The following is a 20,347-nucleotide window of genomic DNA, read 5'->3' as shown; positions in this document are numbered from 1 at the left end:
CACTCTGTTATGGATAATAATAGTATTTAATTGTGCAGTTATATTCTATATAAATTTGTATCTCACTAAATAACATATGTTAATCTTTCTATTACGGTAGTAGAACACAGTCACCGATGGTAATATTTTTATGCTAAAATATTAATTACCTTTCATAACAAGCATGGTTTAATTTTAAGATAACTCCTGTATATATTTTCATGTGTTTCTGATCTACAGGACAACCAGGTGCCTGTATGCCCACTGTGCAATGTTCCAGTTTCGGTGAAGAAAGGCGATCTACCTGATGTCATTGTGGGACGTCACATTGACAATGACTGTCAGTCAGACACTGCCAAACAAAGACGCAAAGTGAGTTAAACTTTAACATTAGTGTAGGAGGGTTAGGACTTACGTCTTATTAGATCTAGACATGGTGGATTCATTTACGAAATTTTGTAATTGCAAAAATGTTCAATTAATTTGATTGAAATTAAGCTATTGAATAATTCACAAAAAAAAAAAAATGTTATGACAAAGTTAAACTTTAACATTAGTGTAGGAGGGTTAAGTCTTTCGTTTTACATGATCTATATATATGTATATTTGATTAATTTAAGATATATGATAATAGCCAAAATGTACAGTTATTGCTATTAATTTGATTGGAATAAAGCTATTAAATAAATCAAAGAAAAAATATTTTGACCATGTGAAACATTCCATTTTGTTTTGTTCAGTGGTCAACATTAAATTATTTTACCCAGTAGATTTAAGAAGTTAGTGTCTCACCATATATGATACTGGCTCTTCCAAAATATTAATTGCTAATTGGTGATCAACAAATATTTACAAAAGTAATAATGACATGAGGACCTTTTGTAGTAAGCTTTGAGAATTAGGTTATCCATTAAAAACTTCTGTTAAATTGTGTGCATTAAAAAAAATCTCCTGCTTTTTCAACACACACCTTCTGCTTTCTCTTGACTAAAGGTTGACAGGTCTGCCAGAGTGAGTATTCGGACTAGGGTCTATGAAGGTTAGGGCTTATACATTTAGTTAAAATAGTTTTATCACTATGCTATAACAAAAAGTGAAGATCATGTGGTATATTATTAACATTGCTATGAGTCCAACAAAACATAATTGTATCATATAATGTTAGTTGTCTATGTTCAGTTAATAAAAACAAAATGGCTGTCATAGAAGCCCACAGATTTTGTTGAATTTTGCAGCAAACACTGACAATTTCTTATGGCCCAAACTGGAGTGTCTAGTTTCATATAGTTGGTTATTTCTCCAAATACATGTTTGTTTATTTTATTTTTTATAGGTTTATACAAATAAGTGTTCATTTAAAAGCTGCAAGCAGAAAGAGGTATGTTGTTAATTCATTGAAATATATTAATAACCATATATTTTAGAGTTCTTTTATAATCAGAATTTTCAACATACAGTTTACATTTAACTTTGAAGCTAAAGACATTGATTCATATCACATCAGATGTTACCTAACATTTTTACTTCAGTTTCTTATTTGTCACTCTTTTCCTGTTGTTTTCTTCAGCTTATTATGATAAATAATTTTTACATTTTTCCTATGGTCTTGATCTGTACGTAAAAAGAAATAGTGGAATTAATGGGAAAACCCCCAGAAACCCCCCAGGAAAAAACAGACCATGGAATAATAATCTTTAAAAATATGTTTTCTAGAAATATAAATTTAAATTAATTGTTTTGTGTGCAACTTTCAGCTTGTTCCCGTCAAATGTGATAAGTGCCACAAGAACTTCTGTCTACGACACAGGCATGAACTAGACCATAACTGCCAAGGATATGAAAATACTGGGCAGGGGATTTCAAATGCAGGGTAAGGGAATTTCCAAAAATCACGAACTTGATTTCTATTACTCAAACCTGCTGAAGCAGCCATCTTTTTTAAGTAAGCATTTTTTTCCTCTTGAAGGCTTTTTAATGTTTATTTGTCTAACATAGCCCCAGCAGTCACCTAATTTCATTGAGTGAACTTGTAATTAAAACCACAACAGCAAACAGCTGAATCAAATGGTGAGTTAGGTTACAGAAAAAACAAGTTTTGTTTGTTTATTGTTTTAGAATAGCCGTATCAGTGCTGCTTCAGGCCTATGAGAATTGCCAGCATGATAGTTTGTAGTTTGCATAAGTCTTCCGTTGCTTAACCCATTTTATCTTTGCATATTAAATTTAAGACATCATAAAAATGTGGGGCTGGACGTAGCCCAGTAATAAAATGCTCGCTTGGTGCGCGGTCAGTTTAGGATCGATCCCCATTGGGCTATTTCTTGTTCTAACCAGTGCACCACGACTGATATATTAAAGGCTGTGGTATGTGCTATCCTGTCTGTGGGATGGTGCATATAAAAGATCCCTTGCTACTAATGAAAAAAGTTAGCGAGTTACCTCTCTAAGATTATATGTCAAAATGACCAAATGTTTGACATCCAATAGTCGATGATTCATAAATCAATGTGCTCTAGTGGTGTTGTTAAACAAAACAACCTTTAACTTCATGAAAATGTTTTAAACGGATTATGCAAAATGAAATGGCTTACCTGTATTTTTTTAAAGACATATTCCATAAGTGGTTTAATTTCTCAGAGACATAGGCCTACTGCTGTTAACTCTTTGTCTGTCATTTCCTTTGATGTATGTGTTTTTATTTAATTTATAGAGCTGCTGCAGTGTCCCGGTCAAAAACATCTGGTCTGTTTGGAATGTTCCAGTCTAAACCTCAACAAACACCTCTTTCCAGTGTCGGCAGAGATCTTGATAGGTTAGTAATTATAACGAGCTTCTCAAATTTTTATAAAATCCACTAGCCATGGGATCAGTGATTAAAAAAAAAATAGTAGCCACTAATAAAAATTCACTAGCCATACTTTACTTTAAGTTAATACAATTTTACTAAATAATAGTAATATCAGATATGTCACTTAATATGAGATAGAGCTTAAAAACACTAACATTGGAGTTTGGGGTGGGGGCAGGATATTTGTATTTACAAAATAGACTTAACTGCAACATTTGACCAAAACAAATTTCACTAGCCGTTGGGCATGGTAATAGTAGTTATTTACTAGCCCAACATTGAATATCACTAGCCATGGGAGTGGGGCTACCATAATCTAGAAACCCTGGGTAATATCTTCATTTGTATTGGCTATGTAACCATGTTTATAATATCATCATTATGAATGTCTGCATTGACTCACAGTTGCATATCAAATGTACACCAAAGTAGTGTAGTTAGTTACGAACCAGGGATATTTTATTAATATACTGTTGTCTTACAATTTGTCTAAAATGCCATAGTATAGATCAGGGCCTGTGCTTATTAAACTTTTAGAGTCCAGACTCAATCTCTAATGATGTCACATGCATACAATTTGTATGGCGTTGTCATGACATTAGTATCTCAGACTATTAGAGTCTCGAGTCTAGACTGTAAAAGTTTTATAAGCACCAAGCTTGGTTCAGATCCCTTGGCTGGATAATGCTTGTTCTTTACTGCAAAATACTTAGACATAATGTGAATCAGTATCCGTTGTTTGCATCTTGTAAAACATACTTTGTCACATTATGTCTGAGTTAATGGTATTATTAATGAAATGACAGCTGAAGTTGATGATCTTTACCTGTTGTTGTTCCAGGGAACGTAGGGAAAGACAAGTTCAGCATCGCACTGCTTTTTCCTCTACTCAGTCTGTGCAGGCTGGAATGGTAAGTTTTCAGGCTTGGAAAGTCTTGGAATATTAGTTATATCATGAAATGTTGTAGAAAATGGAAAAAGAGATGGACAAGTTGTGTCAAATATTAGACTACATGTATGTTACTGGTCACAAATCTTACATAAAATTAATGTGGAAATGCAGTTTTTCATGTTATTTTTAGTTGGCTCAAGTGTTCTTCTGTTAGTTTCTATTCAGTGTGTTCTTGTTTTCTTTAGTTTTTATAATAAACTGTGTTCTTGGTTGGGTTTTTTTTTTTTTTTTTTTTTGGGTGGGGGGGGGGGGGGTTTGGAATTTTGTCTTTCTTTCATTAGTTTTTCTTTTCAATGTATTCATGTTTTCCTTTAGTAATCATCTTTTTTATATGACTTTATTGGCCAGTTTACGTCTTCATTTGTAATACAAATACGTTAGAAATGTTTATCCTCTACCTACCACTGATAGTCATTTTGCACTCTTGACATGACCGGTTCTAATTTTAGTCTGAAGATGAAGCCTTTGCCCGAGCTCTTCAACTTTCCATGGCAGAAAGCCAGTCTCAACAAACACCAACCAGTCAGCCGCAGAAAAAGTGAGCCACTCTCCCATTCGCAGTCTATTAATATCTGGTATTCTCACACCAGGGCAGTGGTGTAACATTGCTTTTGTTTTCATCATGTACATACAGTCAAACTTCGATAACTCGATCTTGAAGGGGACGAGGAAAGTTCGAGTTTCAGGGAGTTCAAGTTTTCGAAATTAATATATAAGAGTTCATATCTGGAACTGCATAGCAGCTGGTTGATTTTGCTTAATATTGTAAGAAGCGTGCGCTTCACTGCCTACCTCTGAACTCTGAAAACTATGTATCCCCAGTTGAAAGGCGAATTAATATATCAGTCACCTCACCTCACACCACCACATATCATTCCATCCCACCCCACCCCACCCCAGCTGTTGACATCTTCGATGCCTGTGGTACATTCATTTTGCATATATTGTAAAAGTAAGTAAATAAAACAAAAAAGATAACCCATATGAATTTGAAATATATGCTTGGGGATATAGGCTACATGTATTTATTGACAAAAAAAACCCCGAAAAAGAAGACCTTTACATACAATATAAATAACAGAAAATAACGTTGACGTATTTTACAGGTGTCAAAACATGGCGGAACAATACTAACAAATAAAATGCTGATTAACACTATAAGTACATTTACACTTCGCACCTCTACTTTCTTTCTCCAATCTGGCCACCCACCCCCATTTCTGGGCCCTACGCAAAATTGCTTGGATGACAAGCAGAACTTTTTAAAACCGATTTGACTAACCCCATGTTACCGGGTCCTTCTCCAGATTGCTCGATCTGTGATGTATCATTATTTAACATAACTAAATGACTAGTAATTGATAAACATTAACTGATACATAAATAGAAAAGCTAAAGTGTGACACGATTCACACCTTTGAGAGTAAAAACAAACAGCGCTAACAATTATTACAAATGCTCTTTGAAGTTAACCAGACTGTGTCTGTAATTAAGTATTACGTAGAGAGGCTCTCCACCACAGACGAACACCAACTGCCAAACATGAGATCATTTCATTCCGTTTAGTCGGCTATCTATTATTCTGTAATTATCACCTTACTCCTCATCGGCAACGACAGTTTGATCAATCCACACACATCGAGTTTTAGAGGTGCATATTCTATTAAATCTTTTTCGGCGGGACCAAAGAAGTAGGTCGAGAGATCGAGTTTTTAAAGTTTGAGTTTTCGAAGGTCGTTATTACTAGTTTGTAAAGCATCTCGGCCGGGACGGTCGCTTCAGGTCGAGAGATCAAACTTTTCGAGAGATCGAAGGTGGAGTGATCGAAGTTTGACTGTACTTGGATATACAAAACGAAAGCTCTTGATCATTAGTCTGATATCATTCATACAGTTGTAAAATTTGTAATTGTAAAATAGCGGGAGAGATATTAATATAGGCATCGCCGGTTGGTCAATCCCCAATGTTAATAAATACTGAGGGTTTTTTTAAAGTTTTACTTAACAAAAAATATATTATTGTCTGGTATTTTAAATTTGGGTAACTTTGTGTTAATATATGCTGTCTAAATGGATTTTGTATTTTAATTATTGTAATGGTGGTGTTTAATTTCAGTCTAACAGAACAGGAGAAGGAAGACATGTTGTTAGCTCAGGCTCTAGCTGCCAGTGAGGAGGAGGCTGTCCGGGAACGCAGACGAAGGGTAGGTTTTCTTAACATGATACACAACTGTGGGGTTGTTCTACTTCTTCCATTATGTAGGGCTTTTATGCAATACATTGTAATTAAACTTCCATTATATTCATTACAATTTAAAGTCATTTCACTGGTCCAGCCATAGCAACGGAGTTTGTTCAGTTCCTGATTAAGCTTTGTCTTATTGAGTGTTATTGTTTAACAGGGTATGCACTTGGGATATTTTTTTTGATTGGCCAATCAGGCCACTCACAGCAACACTTTGACACGCCAATACAACTTTTGATTGGCCAACGACCGAATTTTGTTAACACCCCCCCTCCCATCTTAAATTGCACTTTAAAAACATGTTGTCATATCATACAAACAATAATAACAACACAAAAGAAAGAAACAGAACGTGTTTTAGTACAAACTGTTGAAATTAAATAATAATTATTATGTTGTCACGGGACCCACACAAACATCTGGAATGTTTTACCAAGGCTCGGTCTTTCTCGATTCTGTATGTCTGGCCTAGGTTTAACCCTTTCATCTCATCCTGTCACACTGCCATGTGAAATCTCTGAAGGGTCTGGCATGCACAACTAGACAATGACATATTATAAACATTATCTGCAGCCGCTTCTGCAAACTCTGATGAAGTGATTTCATATCTGATCAGCTGGTGTTGTCCCTAGGGTAGCTTCTTCTCCCATTTTCTTTAGGACAGCAGTCTTGTGTGCCTCACTCTCTTCGTGTAATTGAAAGAAGATGTTAACAAACTGAATCACAATTGACAACATTCAGCGGGCTGTATTATTTTATTCATACAAGATACTGATATTGCTGTTACATACTGAGTAATTATTTAATGTTATAATCTAGTGAGGGTATGTCCAACCTTAATTGGATATGGGTTATGAAAAATTGATGCTAAACATTGCCCGGCGAGTATAGAGTAGGTCAAATGTGAAAAATCTGATTATGTATTTGTTTAACTGCTATGTGGGTTTTTTTTGTCTGGGTGATTTATGCTTGGATTCTGATTCTGATATTAAAGATGTGATGTTACTTACCGTGTTTGTCGGTTTCTTTTCTTTCCAGGAACAAAGTCAGCGACAGAAATCAACATGCCATCTATCTTGACAGACATTCCCACTTGCCTTTTATGTGTTATCTTAAGTATTTCGAATGTGCATTTCTGTACATTGTTGTTCAGTTCTAATCTTGTCTTTCAAAGAGGACTTTCACATCCAGGATATGTAATATTCTGATAAGTATGAAGAAATCATACTGTTATTATAACAATGTTATATAGTAAATATAGCACTATTTTATTGTGAGATGCTCTCAGTATATACAGTGTATTGATAATATGTATTATTATTATTATAGTGGGGGGATTTTTTTTTAATGATTCTGTTTAAAAAAAAAGTGCAATATAGCTGTTACTAATAATCCATTTTGCTAAGAAGTTAAGAACTGAGAGTTAACTTCACACCATCATGTTTCGAATCTTGGAGACTCAAATAAAATATTGCATTCTTCAGTTCATGATATTCATAACATGATGCTAGGCAGTTATAAATAGTGAACAGAAACATGTGGATTAAACATAATACGGAATTTAAGATGGTCAATATATATTGTTGGCATTTAGCAAACTATAAAGTTAGGTTTCTTCGACAACACCACTAGAGGACATTGCTTTATTAATCATCAGCTGTTGGTGAACTATGTACCAAATTGAATTTTATCATTCAGAGGTATCTTCGTTTAATACTTTAGCACATTTTAAATTATGCTGTAACAGGCCCCCGGAAAATTGCACTTTCAATGGTGAAAGTCTCATGTTTCATTTGCATATACTGTTTAAGATATGATTTACATGGTCGTAAGAAGTTTATGCAAAATAAAATGGGCTACCTTATTATTATTATTATTATTTTGGTGTAATCCATTTTAAATGTCTGAGGCTTGTATAATTGTCTAAGATAGAGAATTTTTGACACTGTTGGGAGACTGAAAGATGAAATCACTTGTCATCACATTGACTGCTCTACTGATCAGAAACAAGGAAGCTTTTATATGCACCACACAACAGATAGCATATAATGTAGCTTTTGATTAGATAGCATATAATGTAGCTTTTGATATATAATGTTCAAAATAAGTAGGGAATATTCAAATATAACACAATATAATTTGAGATGTATTAATTTTTATTGCAATAATAATTAATGGTACAACACAAGCACCCATGTGAGAAGGGATTGACATTAAATATTATAGCCAGGATAGTGATGTAGGCCTGGAGGAGACAAAGATAGACAAAGGGGGCAGGACGTAGCCCAGTGGTAAGGCTCTCATTCGATGTGGGATTGATCCCAGTCGGTGGGCCCATTGGGCTATTTCTCGTTCCAGCCAGTTCACCACGACTGGTATATTAAAGGCCATGGTATGTACTACCCTGTGTGGAATGGTGCATATAAAAGATCCCTTGCTGCTAATCGAAAAGAGTAACCCATGAAGTGGTGACTGCGGGCTTCCTCTCTCAATATCTGTGTAGTGCTCTTTTTGACAGTAACAGAAAAACATGATTTTGTCATATACATGTATTTGGTCAAAATCTACAATTTACGGTTGTTAATGAATCTGTAACTTTCTGATGACATTATTCTATATTTTGATGAGATTTGATGTGTGTTTGTATACTGTTAGTTTAGAAGCATAAAACATATATCACGAGGCTGTGAAGAGAAGTACCTCAAAGTGTGTAAGAAAATTTAAACATTAAATCATTGGGCCGAATTTACAAAGCCCGTTTTAGACTTACACACGTTTTAACTACATACATTTATTATGCTTAAACACCTGCATGTAAGACAATCAGGCTTTGTACTTTCAGGCCCAATATGTTTAGTCTGAAACTTGTGACTTGTTTCTCAGACCCAGTATGCATGAACAGAAGATGACTATAATTCTATCCGTGTTTGATGTCCATTTGCCAGTGAAATGTAAAAAATTCGAACCTAAATGTTAATGTTATTCACTTATTTTTTTCATGTTTAGGTTAACCTAACTTGTGCTCATCTATCATGACTTCCAACATACATGATTTAAGACTGAAATGCTCAAGAATGACTCGTAACAAAAATAAAATGTTATCTAATTTAACCAAATCAGTTAAGAGTGATTATATTTTTTGTGACATTTTAAACTCTTTATCATGTTGATGTATAGGCATTTGTGATGTTTTTAAATGTTTGTTACTTCATATCTCTTCCATGTAAAAACATATTTGAAACATTTCTAATGTTAATGATTTCTACTAATTAACAAGATTATGTTTTGTCTGCTGGTAAGATAATATAATCAAATTATTTCTGAGAAGCTGTACATTATAATTTATCTGATTACCTATCTTGATGTTTACATTCATGTTTATTGGTCAATGGATGAAAAGATGATATAAAAAGGCACTTGCTATTACACATTGCTTTTTAAAAGTCAATTTGTTTTATGTCTACAGTTCTATTTTCCCTGCATTTTAAGACCTTTCAATTATTTTTTATTATACATGTGTGTGAGCGTGTCAAAATTTTATGCATTCAATGAAAAAAATATTATGTATGCATGGGTATTTATGTACTCATTGCTTCCTCTGGATTTACAAGCTAGGAATGACAGCCATTACAAGTGTTTGCATTGAATTCCACAATAGCAGCCATTACGAGTGTTTGCATTGAATTCCACAATAGCAGCCATTACGAGTGTTTGCATTGAATTCCACAATCTGATGGCTCAAATAATGAGAAAACAGATTCCATTACTTACATATCTGTAGTTAGATGGGTGGAGTTAAAATCCAGTTTAATTTTATTATTATTTTATTGTCAAATGTGTAGCTTTGCATTTTAAAAGCATCCTATTCTACCTTTTTACTTTGAAAATGTTATGGGTAAGTTTTATCAAGATGTTAGTCAGTTTTAGCATTTTATTTTCAAAGTACATGTAATATATTTATTCATTGTATTCATTTGTCATTAAACCTGTCTTAAAGCCGCACACCCTATTTCCATCCAGCGAAAATAAATTATAATTTGGTTAATCTACAAACCTGTAACACACTTAGATCACGTTTTTATCAAATGGAGTGAAAAAGCAGGTTTTATATCGATAAATACCATGGGAATCCTCATGTCCTAATTGCTTGAAATAATTTTGAAAGTTAGTATTCTGATGTCACCGGTAGATGTCGCTCGAAGCACAACAATGCCTACGTCACTACAAATTTCACAGAGTGCGCACAGACTTGGGGTGCGTTCTTTTCACCTCTCCTGGACATGTTCCAACTGTTCTGTTCTGGTTGTATCCCCTCTCCAGATACTTACTTGTCTGAACTTTATTGTTACTGAAAATGTTCACGAACTGCGAAGAAAAATCTCACAAATGAACAACAACAAATCGGATGTTGATTGTGCGAACCGTGCACGAGAAAACAAACCGAACCAAAATCATAACAGTCACGTGGTATACCAACATCTGTGACGTTTACACAGGAAGATTCCCTCTAAAAATAGATTGGACCTCACTTGCTTAACGTTTTTTCTCGACAGCACGTCTTGTGAAAAAATGCATTTCGTGGTTTTACAAACATCAGGATTACCAAAAAGCACTTCAGGTGAATGGAAATGTGTATTCTAAATAATAAAATGTAAGTAAAGTGCAATTTTATTTGTGAAAAATGGGGTTTAATAGCGAAAAACAATGCCGTAATGGTTAACAAATAGCCGTAACTAGGGTGTGTCTCTTTAACAGTTGCAACTTTCATTCCTAGAAATCATACTAGTCAAGTATCTTATGGACTTAATAACTTTTAAGAATGAGTGTATATGCAAGAACAATGAAAACAACTTTCTAAAGGTAAGGAATGACATCAACATAGTTTTAACTGGACATTTTATGTTGGAAGATTACCTGAACAAAATGGACAAGTCTGTTTTAAGACTGTAAACATTAATTATATGAGATTAATGGCATTATTGTAAATGAATAATGAAAATATAATCTAGATTTGTTCACAGTGGTGATGGTGGTGATAAAATTGTCGGTTTATTTGTTTGGTAGCCTACTGGATCATTTAAAACTTGACATTTTCTAATATTGTTCTCTTTTTGCTTTTGTCCAGTCTTTCTAAATTCTTTTGTCTTCTGGTACATTTGTTATTACCTTTGAGTGAATATTTTTTATAAGTATACTCTTCTATATGTGAAATAAATGTGTTTATTCTATGCAGTGTTATTAATTTTACAGCACATGGATATGGTTTGTACTAAATAGTTTAATGGGAATAATATATTTTTATGATACAAAAACCAACATTTGATGTCATTAAATTTTAAAATATGTGATATTGCCAGCTTCAGTCTCCAAATCATTATTCATGAAGGCACATGGTTGATCAATGTCATTATTGGGCATTAAATAGGACATTACCGGTACTCTATTTTATCAAGTTCCAGTCCATCAAATATTTGTCACTTGGTATTTGCTACATAAACTTCAATATCTTATGAATAAGATAATATAATTTTCACAAACTAGCAAATGATGAAAAATAAACTGTCATTAGTCACAAAACCTAGTTTCGACTCGTCAATATGGAAACTAAGTTTAGTAAATCTACAAACCTGTAACACATTTAGATAAAGTTACAACAGAGTGAAACAAGACTGTGTGACTTTGAAATGGGGGAAAAAATACCTTTAAAAATAAGACTTGTCTTTCTCTCCATAATCACTACTTAAGAGGTGTGTGCATTTTTAAAATACATGTATTAAAAGATACATTTTGTGGTATTACAAACACCAGGATGTCCAAAAACACTTTAGGTGTACAATAAAATCCAAGTAATGTCTGATCTCAGTGATAAAGAAACCTCTTTAATGATGAAATATAAGCCATAGTTTTTAAAAACATTACAGTCCATCACTTTAGGATTATAAATGATATGAAATGGTTGCAAGTTTATTGAATAGAGGATTCGTCTCGAGTATTTTTTAATATGGAAATATCAACCGAGTCTGTTAATCAGTATTTGTTGAGGCTCTGCCAGGTTGATATTTTACATATTAAAAAACATGAGTAGAGAGTTCTGTTTATCCTATAACACTTCTAAAATAACATTTTGATTCAATTTTTAGTAAATCAGTACTAAAGTCTCCACCATCGGTAATATGACATCATCACAATTAGCACAAATTAGTTTGACATCACACAACTAAATCTGAAATCTTTACCTCGGGTACATAGGTCTTGTTGGCTTGTAAGCAAATGACCTATTCACAGCAACACATTACCTAGAGACCTTACAAATTTGCATACCATTATTAACAGTTAATACACTAAAATGATCACATGGGTAAGTTACAGGATAAATGTATTTATTATTCAAGATTGATTTAAAAGAAAAATGTTTTATTTGATGATGCACTCAACACATTTTATTTACGGTTATATGGTTAAGGACCACACAGATTTTGAGAGGAAACTCGCTGTCACCACTACATGGGCTACTCTTCCGATTAGCAGCAAGGGATCTTTTATTTGCGATTCCCACAGGCAGGATAACACAAACCATGGCCTTTGTTAAACCAGTTCTGGATCACTGGTCGGTGCAAGTGGTTTACACCTACCCATTGAGCCTTGCGGAGCACTCACTCAGGATTTGGAGTCGGTATCTGGATTAAAAATCCCATGCCTCGACTGGGATCCGAACCTAGTACCTACCAGCCTGTAGACCGATGGCCTAACCACTACGCCACCAAGGCCGGTCAAGATTGATTTAAAGTCAAATTGATTACAGAAGAAAAAAAAAATACTTGTTGAAACAAACCACTTATGCGAAGTACACATGTAATATAATGCATGTAGAATCTGGTGTCTAGGTGTATTGTACACTATTTGCAGATGTTGATCTTGGAGTTTTTAACATGTGGTCTATAATATTAGTATAATATGGTTTGAAGAGCCCCCACTGTATATTATTATACACAGACAATAATAAGTACTTAATCAAAGTTAGTGTGCTTGTGGGAGGTGGTCAATTTCTGATTGAATATAATGACAATAAATGTACAAAGATGAGTTAATAAATGCTACAACAAGAGGTGAGGTACTGGTGAGGTACATGATGGGCTGGATGAACAATTTGTTTTAGACCAACTACAGATGATACTGTATCCAATGGAGAATGTTCTGTCTGATTAATGAAGTTACTGTTCTTTGTTAGAAAGGAAAATTTTGTATAGCATGGGTACTCTGGTGACAAATTTATATTGGCAGAGAAAGTTTATGTATGTAATGTCAACAACACAGTGACCTAGTAATTGTATGTGATACACTATATGCAAGATATGATCCTGACAAGGATTTACTGTTATGTGCAGTAGACCGTGAAAAATAGGTCACAGTGATCTTGTAATAGCATGCGACACACTGTCATCCCAAGTTGTTCCTACATGTGAGGTTTGATGGTCCTGCATGCAAGATATGATCCAGACAAGGATTTACTGTTATGTATGCATATGATTGGGACAAGGATTTACCGTTATGTAGTAGACCGTGAAAATTAGGTCACAGTGACATAGTAATAGTCGCAACACACCACCATCTCAAGTTTTTCCTACATGTGAGGATTTATGGTCCTGTATGCATCTGTATGCAAGATATGGTCCAGACAAGGATTTAATTTTTTTTGTTTAAATTGTTTAACGACACCACTAGAGCACATTGTTTTATTAATCATCGGCTATTGGATGTCAAACATTTGGTCATTTTGACTGTCAAAGAGATGAAACCCTCTACATTTTTCCATTAATAGCAAGGGATCTTTTATATGCACCATCCCATAGATAGGATAGCACGTACCACAGCCGTTGATATACCAGTCGTGGTGTACTGGCTATGGCGAGAAATAGCCCAATAGGCTCACCGATGGGGAGACAAGGATTTACTTTTATGTGCAGTAGAGTGAAAAGTAGGTCACAGTGACCTAGTAATAGTACACGACACACCACCATCCCAAGTTTTTCCTACATGTGAGGTTTGATGGTCCTGTATACAAGATATGGTCTGGACAAGGATTTACTTTTATGTGCAGTATACTGTGAAAAGTAGGTCACACTGACCTAGTAATAGTACATGACATACCGCCATCCCGAATTGTTCCTACATGTGAGGTTTGATGGTACTGTATGCAAGATATGGTCTGGACAAGGATTTACTTTGTGATAAGTGCCACAAGAACTTCTGTCTACGACACAGGCATGAACTAGACCATAACTGCCAAGGATATGAAAATACTGGGCAGGGGATTTCAAATGCAGGGTAAGGGAATTTCCAAAAATCACGAACTTGATTTCTATTACTCAAACCTGCTGAAGCAGCCACCTTTCTTAAGTAAGCATTTTTTTCCTCTTGAAGGCTTTTTAATGTTTATTTGTCTAACATAGCCCCAGCAGTCACCTAATTTCATTGAGTGAACTTGTAATTAAAACCACGACAGCAAACAGCTGAATCAAATGGTGAGTTAGGTTACAGAAAAACCAAGTTTTGTTTGTTTATTGTTTTAGAATAGCCGTATCAGTGCTGCTTCAGGCCTATGAGAATTGCCAGCATGATAGTTTGTAGTTTGCATAAGTCTTCCGTTGCTTAACCCATTTTATCTTTGCATATTAAATTTAAGACATCATAAAAATGTGGGGCTGGACGTAGCCCAGTAGTAAAATGCTCGCTTGGTGCGCGGTCAGTTTAGGATCGATCCCCATTGGGCTATTTCTTGTTCTAACCAGTGCACCACGACTGATATATTAAAGGCTGTGGTATGTGCTATCCTGTCTGTGGGATGGTGCATATAAAAGATCCCTTGCTACTAATGGAAAAAGTTAGCGAGTTACCTCTCTAAGATTATATGTCAAAATGACCAAATGTTTGACATCCAATAGTCGATGATTCATAAATCAATGTGCTCTAGTGGTGTTGTTAAACAAAACAACCTTTAACTTCATGAAAATGTTTTAAACGGATTATGCAAAATGAAATGGCTTACCTGTATTTTTTTAAAGACATATTCCATAAGTGGTTTAATTTCTCAGAGACATAGGCCTACTGCTGTTAACTCTTTGTCTGTCATTTCCTTTGATGTATGTGTTTTTATTTAATTTATAGAGCTGCTGCAGTGTCCCGGTCAAAAACATCTGGTCTGTTTGGAATGTTCCAGTCTAAACCTCAACAAACACCTCTTTCCAGTGTCGGCAGAGATCTTGATAGGTTAGTAATTATAACAGAGCTTCTCGAATTTTTATAAAATCCACTAGCCATAGGATCAGTGATTAAAAAAAAAATTAGTAGCCACTATTAAAAATTCACTAGCCATACTTTACTTTAAGTTAATACAATTTTACTAAATAATAGTAATATCAGATATGTCACTTAATATGAGATAGAGCTTAAAAACACTAACATTGAAGTTTGGGGTGGGGGCAGGATATTCGTATTTACAAAATAGACTTAACTGCAACATTTGACCCAAAAAAAATTCACTAGCTGTTGGGCATGGTAATAGTAGTTATTTACTACCCCAACATTGAATATCACTAGCCATGGGAGTGGGGCTACCATAATCTAGAAACCCTGGGTAATATCTTCATTTGTATTGGCTATGTAACCATGTTTATAATATCATCATTATGAATGTCTGCATTGACTCGCAGTTGCATATCAAATGTACACCAAAGTAGTGTAGTTAGTTACGAACCAGGGATATTTTATTAATATACTGTTGTCTTACAATTTGTCTAAAATGCCATAGTATACATCAGGGCCTGTGCTTATTAAACTTTTAGAGTCCAGACTCCATCTCTAATGACATCACATGCATACAATTTGTATGGCGTTGTCATGACATTAGTATCTCAGACTATTAGAGTCTCGAGTCTAGACTGTAAAAGTTTTATAAGCACCAAGCTTGGTTCAGATCCCTTGGCTGGATAATGCTTGTTCTTTACTGCAAAATACTTAGACATAATGTGAATCAGTATCCGTTGTTTGCATCTTGTAAAACATACTTTTTCACATTATGTCTGAGTTAATGGTATTATTAATGAAATGACAGCTGAAGTTGATGATCTTTACCTGTTGTTGTTCCAGGGAACGTAGGGAAAGACAAGTTCAGCATCGCACTGCTTTTTCCTCTACTCAGTCTGTGCAGGCTGGAATGGTAAGTTTTCAGGCTTGGAAAGTCTTGGAATATTAGTTATATCATGAAATGTTGTAGAAAATGGAAAAAGAGATGGACAAGTTGTGTCAAATATTAGACTACATGTATGTTACTGGTCACAAATCTTACATAAAATTAATGTGGAAATGCAGTTTTTCATGTTATTTTTAGTTGGCTCAAGTGTTCTTCTGTTAGTTTCTATTCAGTGTGTTCTTGTTTTCTTTAGTTTTTATAATAAACTGTGTTCTTGGTTGGGGTTTTTTTTTTTTTTTTTTTTTGGGTGGGGGGGGGGGGGGGTGTTTGGAATTTTGTCTTTCTTTCATTAGTTTTTCTTTTCAATGTATTCATGTTTTCCTTTAGTAATCATCTTTTTTATATGACTTTATTGGCCAGTTTACGTCTTCATTTGTAATACAAATACGTTAGAAATGTTTATCCTCTACCTACCACTGATAGTCATTTTGCATTCTTGACATGACCGGTTCTAATTTTAGTCTGAAGATGAAGCCTTTGCCCGAGCTCTTCAACTTTCCATGGCAGAAAGCCAGTCTCAACAAACACCAACCAGTCAGCCGCAGAAAAAGTGAGCCACTCTCCCATTCGCAGTCTATTAATATCTGGTATTCTCACACCAGGGCAGTGGTGTAACATTGCTTTTGTTTTCATCATGTACATACAGTCAAACTTCGATAACTCGATCTTGAAGGGGACGAGGAAAGTTCGAGTTTCAGGGAGTTCAAGTTTTCGAAATTAATATATAAGAGTTCATATCTGGAACTGCATAGCAGCTGGTTGATTTTGCTTAATATTGTAAGAAGCGTGCGCTTCACTGCCTACCTCTGAACTCTGAAAACTATGTATCCCCAGTTGAAAGGCGAATTAATATATCAGTCACCTCACCTCACACCACCACATATCATTCCATCCCACCCCACCCCACCCCAGCTGTTGACATCTTCGATGCCTGTGGTACATTCATTTTGCATATATTGTAAAAGTAAGTAAATAAAACAAAAAAGATAACCCATATGAATTTGAAATATATGCTTGGGGATATAGGCTACATGTATTTATTGACAAAAAAAACCCCGAAAAAGAAGACCTTTACATACAATATAAATAACAGAAAATAACGTTGACGTATTTTACAGGTGTCAAAACATGGCGGAACAATACTAACAAATAAAACACTGAATGCTGATTAACACTATAAGTACATTTACACTTTGCACCTCTACTTTCTTTCTCCAATCTGGCCACCCACCCCCATTTCTGGGCCCTACGCAAAATTGCTTGGATGACAAGCAGAACTGTTTAAAACCGATTTGACTAACCCCATGTTACCGGGTCCTTCTCCAGATTGCTCGATCTGTGATGTATCATTATTTAACATAACTAAATGACTAGTAATTGATAAACATTAACTGATACATAAATAGAAAAGCTAAAGTGTGACACGATTCACGCCTTTGAGAGTAAAAACAAACAGCGCTAACAATTATTACAAATGCTCTTTGAAGTTAACCAGACTGTGTCTGTAATTAAGTATTACGTAGAGAGGCTCTCCACCACAGACGAACACCAACTGCCAAACATGAGATCATTTCATTCCGTTTAGTTGGCTATCTATTATTCTGTAATTATCACCTTACTCCTCATCGGCAACGACAGTTTGATCAATCCACACACATCGAGTTTTAGAGGTGCATATTCTATTAAATCTTTTCGGCGGGACCAAAGAAGTAGGTCGAGAGATCGAGTTTTTAAAGTTTGAGTTTTCGAAGGTCGTTATTACTAGTTTGTAAAGCATCTCGGCCGGGACGGTCGCTTCAGGTCGAGAGATCAAACTTTTCGAGAGATCGAAGGTGGAGTGATCGAAGTTTGACTGTACTTGGATATACAAAACGAAAGCTCTTGATCATTAGTCTGATATCATTCATACAGTTGTAAAATTTGTAATTGTAAAATAGCGGGAGAGATATTAATATAGGCATCGCCGGTTGGTCAATCCCCAATGTTAATAAATACTGAGGGTTTTTTTAAAGTTTTACTTAACAAAAAAATATATTATTGTCTGGTATTTTAAATTTGGGTAACTTTGTGTTAATATATGCTGTCTAAATGGATTTTGTATTTTAATTATTGTAATGGTGGTGTTTAATTTCAGTCTAACAGAACAGGAGAAGGAAGACATGTTGTTAGCTCAGGCTCTAGCTGCCAGTGAGGAGGAGGCTGTCCGGGAACGCAGACGAAGGGTAGGTTTTCTTAACATGATACACAACTGTGGGGTTGTTCTACTTCTTCCATTATGTAGGGCTTTTATGCAATACATTGTAATTAAACTTCCATTATATTCATTACAATTTAAAGTCATTTCACTGGTCCAGCCATAGCAACGGAGTTTGTTCAGTTCCTGATTAAGCTTTGTCTTATTGAGTGTTATTGTTTAACAGGGTATGCACTTGGGATATTTTTTTTGATTGGCCAATCAGGCCACTCACAGCAACACTTTGACACGCCAATACAACTTTTGATTGGCCAACGACCGAATTTTGTTAACACCCCCCCTCCCATCTTAAATTGCACTTTAAAAACATGTTGTCATATCATACAAACAATAATAACAACACAAAAGAAAGAAACAGAACGTGTTTTAGTACAAACTGTTGAAATTAAATAATAATTATTATGTTGTCACGGGACCCACACAAACATCTGGAATGTTTTACCAAGGCTCGGTCTTTCTCGATTCTGTATGTCTGGCCTAGGTTTAACCCTTTCATCTCATCCTGTCACACTGCCATGTGAAATCTCTGAAGGGTCTGGCATGCACAACTAGACAATGACATATTATAAACATTATCTGCAGCCGCTTCTGCAAACTCTGATGAAGTGATTTCATATCTGATCAGCTGGTGTTGTCCCTAGGGTAGCTTCTTCTCCCATTTTCTTTAGGACAGCAGTCTTGTGTGCCTCACTCTCTTCGTGTAATTGAAAGAAGATGTTAACAAACTGAATCACAATTGACAACATTCAGCGGGCTGTATTATTTTATTCATACAAGATACTGATATTGCTGTTACATACTGAGTAATTATTTAATGTTATAATCTAGTGAGGGTATGTCCAACCTTAATTGGATATGGGTTATGAAAAATTGATGCTAAACATTGCCCGGCGAGTATAGAGTAGGTCAAATGTGAAAAATCTGATTATGTATTTGTTTAACTGCTATGTGGGTTTTTTTTGTCTGGGTGATTTATGCTTGGATTCTGATTCTGATATTAAAGATGTGATGTTACTTACCGTGTTTGTCGGTTTCTTTTCTTTCCAGGAACAAAGTCAGCGACAGAAATCAACATGCCATCTATCTTGACAGACATTCCCACTTGCCTTTTATGTGTTATCTTAAGTATTTCGAATGTGCATTTCTGTACATTGTTGTTCAGTTCTAATCTTGTCTTTCAAAGAGGACTTTCACATCCAGGATATGTAATATTCTGATAAGTATGAAGAAATCATACTGTTATTATAACAATGTTATATAGTAAATATAGCACTATTTTATTGTGAGATGCTCTCAGTATATACAGTGTATTGATAATATGTATTATTATTATTATAGTGGGGGGATTTTTTTTTAATGATTCTGTTTAAAAAAAAAGTGCAATATAGCTGTTACTAATAATCCATTTTGCTAAGAAGTTAAGAACTGAGAGTTAACTTCACACCTTCATGTTTCGAATCTTGGAGACTCAAATAAAATATTGCATTCTTCAGTTCATGATATTCATAACATGATGCTAGGCAGTTATAAATAGTGAACAGAAACATGTGGATTAAACATAATACGGAATTTAAGATGGTCAATATATATTGTTGGCATTTAGCAAACTATAAAGTTAGGTTTCTTCGACAACACCACTAGAGGACATTGCTTTATTAATCATCAGCTGTTGGTGAACTATGTACCAAATTGAATTTTATCATTCAGAGGTATCTTCGTTTAATACTTTAGCACATTTTAAATTATGCTGTAACAGGCCCCCGGAAAATTGCACTTTCAATGGTGAAAGTCTCATGTTTCATTTGCATATACTGTTTAAGA

At 34.8% G+C, this 20,347-nt stretch overlaps 2 protein-coding genes across 2 annotated transcripts in view; both read left to right on the top strand.

The window, feature by feature from the left end:
* Positions 1-10,139, top strand: part of LOC121374295 (AN1-type zinc finger protein 2A-like) — a 17,220-nt gene extending 7,081 nt beyond the window's left edge. Inside the window, exons 4-11 of the mRNA XM_041501342.1 lie at positions 220-351; positions 1,313-1,357; positions 1,734-1,849; positions 2,690-2,791; positions 3,669-3,738; positions 4,229-4,317; positions 5,895-5,982; positions 7,062-10,139. Of these exons, the coding sequence (XP_041357276.1) occupies positions 220-351; positions 1,313-1,357; positions 1,734-1,849; positions 2,690-2,791; positions 3,669-3,738; positions 4,229-4,317; positions 5,895-5,982; positions 7,062-7,103 (684 nt within the window). The 3' untranslated portion in view covers positions 7,104-10,139. The remainder of the gene's footprint in view (positions 1-219; positions 352-1,312; positions 1,358-1,733; positions 1,850-2,689; positions 2,792-3,668; positions 3,739-4,228; positions 4,318-5,894; positions 5,983-7,061) is intronic.
* A 4,114-nt stretch (positions 10,140-14,253) lies between these two features.
* On the top strand, positions 14,254-19,962 carry LOC121376323 (AN1-type zinc finger protein 2B-like). Its single transcript, XM_041504164.1, has 6 exons — positions 14,254-14,348; positions 15,189-15,290; positions 16,170-16,239; positions 16,734-16,822; positions 18,407-18,494; positions 19,574-19,962. Exons 2-6 carry the CDS (start codon positions 15,232-15,234, stop codon positions 19,613-19,615), a joined length of 348 nt encoding a protein of 115 aa, XP_041360098.1. The 5' UTR covers positions 14,254-14,348; positions 15,189-15,231; the 3' UTR covers positions 19,616-19,962.
* Positions 19,963-20,347: the final 385 nt, after the last annotated feature.

This window comes from Gigantopelta aegis, chromosome 6 (assembly GCF_016097555.1).
Source record: "Gigantopelta aegis isolate Gae_Host chromosome 6, Gae_host_genome, whole genome shotgun sequence".
Taxonomy (NCBI): domain Eukaryota; kingdom Metazoa; phylum Mollusca; class Gastropoda; order Neomphalida; family Peltospiridae; genus Gigantopelta; species Gigantopelta aegis.
This window is presented reverse-complemented; position numbering and strand designations above follow the sequence as displayed.

Coding starts and splice junctions, on each gene's coding strand:
- LOC121376323 (XM_041504164.1), top strand. CDS start 15,232: ATGTTCCAGTCTAAACCTCAACAAACACCTCTTTCCAGTGTCGGCAGA. Junction 16,240..16,733: donor AGTCTGTGCAGGCTGGAATG/GTAAGTTTTCAG, acceptor TTCTAATTTTAG/TCTGAAGATGAAGCCTTTGC. Junction 16,823..18,406: donor ACCAGTCAGCCGCAGAAAAA/GTGAGCCACTCT, acceptor GTTTAATTTCAG/TCTAACAGAACAGGAGAAGG.